The sequence below is a fragment of the Hemiscyllium ocellatum genome, chromosome 35, assembly GCF_020745735.1.
Source record: "Hemiscyllium ocellatum isolate sHemOce1 chromosome 35, sHemOce1.pat.X.cur, whole genome shotgun sequence".
Classification (NCBI taxonomy): domain Eukaryota; kingdom Metazoa; phylum Chordata; class Chondrichthyes; order Orectolobiformes; family Hemiscylliidae; genus Hemiscyllium; species Hemiscyllium ocellatum.
Window position 1 is genome coordinate 4,601,027 of NC_083435.1, and position 6,000 is coordinate 4,607,026.

Below are 6,000 nucleotides of genomic sequence, written 5' to 3' on the forward strand. Positions count from 1 at the left end.
GTAGTATTGCCAGGAAATGGTTTACCACTTCACCCCTAATTGAATTCCTTGGGAACTGTTCTGTTATTAATCAGTGCAGCTTAATTCTAATTCAACAGAAAAGGAGCACAATAATGAATTTTAATTAAAGTTTATTGAAGACATTCAAGTTTTGAAGTGCACTTCAAAAAAATCTCATATCCTCCAACAACAGTTTAAATTTAAAAAAACACAACAGCATAGATTTAAAATACAGTCAAATAAGGAACATGCAACATACAGACATGAAAAAAATTGCTTTCCTTCCAACTGGAACCAAAGTCTCGTGAGAGAAATATTGAATAACTCCACTGCATTATCCACAATGAGCATAAGCAACACAACCATACAGGCAACATTTAACACAAGTCACTGAAGCAAAAGTTCCTTTGTCTTTTAATCCACCTCCTCCACTGTTGGTCCTGTGTAAGTAGCATCTCCAGCTTGGGTTCTGCAAGATCCCCTGGCTGCTCCTGCTCCTCCTTGGTACAGTTTGGAAACAATTGGACAGCAGAGCTTTTCCAGTTCTTTCTGCTTGTGCTCAAACTCCTCCTTGTCTGCCATCTGATTCTTCTCCAGCCAGGATATGGCCTGGTTACACTGCTCAATAACTTTCTTCCTATCATCCTCACTGATCTTAGTTTTCACATTCTCATCCTCCACTGTGCTCTTCATGTTGAAGGCATAGGACTCCAGACTGTTCTTGGCTCCGATCCTTTCCCGCTGGGCTTCATCCTCATTCTTGTACTTTTCTGCATCTTGTACCATCCTCTCAATCTCCTCCTTACTCAGCCTGCCCTTGTCATTGCTGATTGTGATCTTGTTCGATTTGCCAGTGCTCTTATCAATGGCAGAGACATTCAATATGCCATTGGCATCGATATCAAAGGTGACCTCAATCTGTGGCACACCGCGAGGGGCAGGAGCAATGCCACTCAACTCAAATTTACCCAGGAGATTGTTGTCCTTGGTCATGGCTCGCTCCCCTTCATACACCTGAATAAGGACACCAGGCTGGTTATCAGAGTAGGTGGTAAAGATCTGGGTCTGCTTGGTGGGAATGGTGGTGTTGCGCTTGATGAGTGCAGTCATGACACCTCCTGCTGTCTCGAGACCCAGAGACAGGGCAGCGACATCCAGGAGAAGTAGGTCCTGAACATTCTCTGACTTGTCCCCCATCAGAATAGCTGCTTGAACAGCTGCCCCATAGGCCACAGCCTCATCAGGATTGATGCTCTTGTTCAGCTCCTTGCCACTGAAGAAATCTTGCAGCAGTTTCTGGATCTTGGGGATACGGGTGGAGCCCCCAACCAAGACAAGGTCATGGATCTGTGACTTGTCCAACTTGGCATCTCTCAGAGCTTTCTCCACTGGTTCCAGAGTGCCTCTGAACAGGTCAGCATTCAGCTCCTCAAACCGAGCCCTGGTGATGGAGGTGTAGAAGTCAATGCCTTCAAATAGAGAGTCAATCTCAATACTGGCTTGTGTGCTGGAAGACAGGGTTCTCTTGGCTCTTTCACAGGCTGTCCTCAGCCTCCTGACTGCCCTCTTGTTCTGACTGATGTCCTTCTTGTATTTCCGCTTGAACTCTTCAATGAAGTGATTGACCATGCGGTTATCAAAGTCCTCTCCTCCTAAGTGGGTGTCACCAGCCGTTGATTTCACTTCAAAGATACCATCGTCAATGGAGAGAATAGACACATCGAAGGTGCCACCCCCCAGGTCAAAGATGAGAACGTTGTGTTCTCCTCTGCCCTTCTTGTCCAGGCCGTAGGCAATGGCAGCTGCCGTTGGCTCGTTGATGACACGAAGGACATTGAGGCCAGCGATCACACCAGCATCTTTGGTTGCCTGGCGCTGGGAGTCATTGAAGTAAGCAGGCACCGTGATAACAGCATTGGTGACAGGGTGTCCCAAGTAGGCCTCAGCAATGTCCTTCATCTTGGTCAGCACCATGGAAGAGATTTCCTCAGGGTAAAAGGCTTTATCCTCCCCCTTGTATTCAACTTTGACCTTGGGCTTTCCTCCATCATTCACCACCTTGAATGGCCAGTGCTTCATGTCAGACTGGACAACCTGGTCGTCGAACCTCCTCCCGATGAGCCTCTTGGCATCAAAGACGGTATTCTGGGGGTTCAGAGCCACCTGGTTCTTGGCAGCATCTCCGATGAGCCTCTCAGTGTCATTGAAGGCCACGTAGCTGGGGGTGGTGCGGTTACCCTGGTCATTGGCGATGATCTCCACCTTGCCATGTTGGAAGACCCCAACACAGGAGTAGGTGGTGCCCAGGTCAATGCCAATGGCTGTTCCTTGAGCTGCAGGCATGTTGATCAAAGTCTGTGGTCGAACTGAGTCTTCTCCTCTTCTGTGGAGAGCTCCCTTCTGTCTGTCTCAGTGACCGAGCTGTCACTCAGTATCCAATCAATGCCAACCACTCTGATTGTGACGCTCGCTGGGAGCTGCGGCCCTTTAAATAGAATACGTGGGCGTTCCCGGGGAGGCTGGGCTGGGTGATTGGCGGTGGGGCGGACCAATGGTGGGGCGCGGCGGTGAGGTCACGGCGGAATGTTGTGGAAGGTTCTGAGGCGGCGGCCAATGAGAGGCGCGGACGGTTCCGCGAGACGCCGAGAGTCCGGGAGTGTTCTGGAAGGAGCGAGCCCGGGGAAGAAGGTTCTGGAAAGAGGCGGAAATTTCCAGCGGGATCTCTCCCCCCCCCCGCCCCCGCCCGGCGGCAGCGGGAAAGGATGGGGCTGTGTGTGTGTGTGTGGATGGAGTGGGATCTGCAGGGAGCCCGGGGCTGGGTCCCTGGGGAAGGGGAGCGGGTATGTGCTGTCAGGGAGTGTCCAGGAATTGGAGTAAATCTCATGGACAGTGCAGCAGGAAAACCCTGGGGGAAAGGGGAAAAAACACACACACAGGCTGCTTGTAAAAGTTGAGGCGTGATTCTCATCTTCTTATTAAAAAAATCTTCCTATAACATTATTATATAAGGGTTTGGGGGTGAGGGTTAAATCTGTTTAATTGTCCCTCTGATAAGATGTGGACATCAGCTGCAAGGTCTATAATCATTGCCAGTCCTGTATTTGTTCTGGGTCAGAGTGTCTGTGGGTCATTTCAGAGGGCAGTGAGGATTTATTTTGGAATAGTGAGAGAGCAATTTGATAGTAGTTTAGGTCAGTATGAGAGATTATCATAATGTGGATAATGTGGTCAGAGGCTTATCTTAGGATGAGGGTTCATGATCTCTCTGGAATTGCCTCAAAGGTAAATACTGATCCTATTATTAATTTGTTGTTGACGGCACAATGTTGATCTTACATAAATGACACAACAAACAGACGTGAGCAAAAGAATGTCCAAGATGCAGCAGATCCCTGTGAAGGCTGTTATTGGCAGGTCTTGAAGCACAAATACTGAACAGGAACTGGACTTTCATCCTATCTAGCCCAATCAACACACTCCTGAGAACCTGATGTTTGCATTTTAAGTCTTTAGTCACTTGGAACAAAATATAATGTATTATCTGAATGTAAAATTCGTGGTGCAGGCAAAACTGTTCTTTCTTTTCAGAAAAAGAAACAACTTGTCGAGGAATATTTTCAATTAATTAACTGCGAATCTCTACGGGAAACATAGCAGCCAATTCTCACACAGCAAGCTCCCATAAACAGCAATGTGAGAATGACTGAATAATTATTGAGCGTTGTTGTGGGATAGCTATTGACCAGTGAGCGGGGAACTACTCAGGATCTCCTTCATGCATTCAGAATGATTGTCATTTCCAGCTCATTTCCCCTTGATCTGGAATATCTGATCTCCTCGTTTACCTCTGGCCATCCCGACTCACACATCAGTTCCCAGTTTATGAGCCACCATGCAAAAGCAGGCCATTCAGCCAATCAAGTCTGCACAAACCTCAGGACAGCATTCCACCTAGGTGCAATCATGGGGTTTTTACCACAGCAAATCCACCTAACCTGCACATGTTTGGACTGTGGGAGGAAGCCTGAGCACCCAGGGGAAACCTACACAGACATGGTAAGCCAGCGACCCAAATGCCCAAAGTGGGGAAGCCAGTGACCAGCATGCCCGAAGCAAGGACACCAGTGCCCTCGGGGTGTGGGGGGCAGTGGCCCAATGCAGAACCTGCAGCTCCTGAGAACAGACCACACAGAGGCCCCTGCGCTGGTCTGCTATGGAGAGCCTTTGGAGAGAGTTGGTGATGTTTGTCTTTTTAATTTGCTTCCTGTTTTCCTGACCTATGGTTATACTGTGTATAGCTGTAATGTAACTTCTTTTTCTTCATTTTTTCAATTCTGTCAATCAGTGTTGTACCTAGGTATTATTATGACACAGGATAAACCCTCCTGCTTATTTCAACCCAGTAACACAGAAAAGATTTATCCCATGCAGCAATCTGTGAAAATTTGGTACGCGAAGAACTCTTTAAAGTAAAAGTAACAACTTTATTTCTTACAGTATAACAGAGAATAATTAACTAAACTATTTACAAGTTCTTCCTCTAACCTATCTTTTAGCTTTCCCTTCCACAATATTAGTCCAATAAAATTCCCAATTAAGATTTACAAAACAAAACTTCTTATCTTAAAACCATTCTGCTTTCAGTTCTCCTCTGTATTCCTGTCTTCTTCTTCTTGGGGATTCTGCTTCACAGGTTACTGATTGATAATGGTACCTTTAAGAGACCTATTTTTCAGGCAGTCTTTACATGCTGGTAGCTTGGCAGTTCTCCTTTCAACTGTTTAATTTTCCCTGGTCTTAAAGCTCCCAAAGCATTGGATTGTGTCATTGGCTTTTAAGATTGTCAATATACTTAATTCAAACTTGATTAGAGCTGGATATTTTGGGGTATAATTTAAACTGATTGGCCAAATTTGATTTTTTTTCCCCAGGCAACCAGCTAATCGAGTTGTTCAACCAAATGTTACATTATATTTTTTTTCAGAACACATGGTGCTGTCAGCTAGTTTTTGCTAGCTTTTAATTCGCTTCAAGATACAGTACAATCACACCTTCATGACAACTCCCCCCTTTAAGAAAAATGAACCATCATACTGAAAATATGGCTTCATTTTTTTCTCTACTTTTTAAACACATTACCCTAACATACAGATAACTTTAATACAAGTTCACCTTAACTTCTTCCCATATACTTGTATTTATAAAATATTAAATACATACAAATCTCAACTAAACTCTCAGTTAAATCCATGATAAACATCTCTGCTTACATTATTACGACCTGCGACATGTATGATTTTTAAAATTAAAAGTCTGTAACATCAGACTCCAATGAAATAGTCTCAAATTCTTGTCTTTAAAGCATTCCAAGAATGTAAGTGGATTATGAGCCATGTACACAACTGTCTCTGATACATTATTCATGACATACACATTAAAATGTTGTAAGGCCAGTACCAAACTCGATAGTTCCTTTTCAGTTATGGAGTATTTCCTGTGGCGGATGTTGAACTTCTTCGAAAAGTAACCAACTGGCAGTTCAATCCCATCCGTATCTTCCTGGAGGAATACAGCTCCAACCCCTATGTCATTAGCATCAAAGGTGACTTTAAAAGGTTTTAAAATGTTTGGCGCAGCTAAAGTTAGTGGTTAACGTGGCTTTCAAATGGTCGAGTGCCTCTTGGTATTGTTCTTCAGCAAATTGGTTAACAGTGCCACTAAACTGCTGAAGTTTGGGACAAATTTTCAATAGAATCCGCTGAGTCCTTAGAATCGAAGCATGTCTTTCTTCAAGGTTGGTCATGGAAATTACTCAATGGCCTTTATCTTTGTGTTCTGTGGGGTCAACCTTCCATGAGTGATCTTATGTTCCAAGAACATCACCTCTGCTTTCGCAAATTCAGTTTTATTTAAGTTTATCACCAGTTTTGCTTCTCGTAGTTGTTCAAAGAGCTCTGCTAACTGTACCACGTATTCTTTCCAGGACTTACTAAAGTTCAC

General features: G+C 44.6%; 1 protein-coding gene across 1 annotated transcript; it reads right to left on the reverse strand.

Annotated features, from left to right (window-relative positions):
• Nucleotides 1-264: 264 nt before the first annotated feature.
• On the reverse strand, nucleotides 265-2,439 carry LOC132832890 (heat shock 70 kDa protein 1B-like). The gene has a single exon (XM_060851093.1). The coding sequence runs from the start codon at nucleotides 2,341-2,343 to the stop codon at nucleotides 415-417; it is 1,929 nt and encodes a 642-aa protein (XP_060707076.1). The 5' UTR covers nucleotides 2,344-2,439; the 3' UTR covers nucleotides 265-414.
• Between the last annotated feature and the right edge of the window lie 3,561 nt (nucleotides 2,440-6,000).

Coding starts and splice junctions, on each gene's coding strand:
- LOC132832890 (XM_060851093.1), bottom strand. CDS start 2,343: ATGCCTGCAGCTCAAGGAACAGCCATTGGCATTGACCTGGGCACCACC.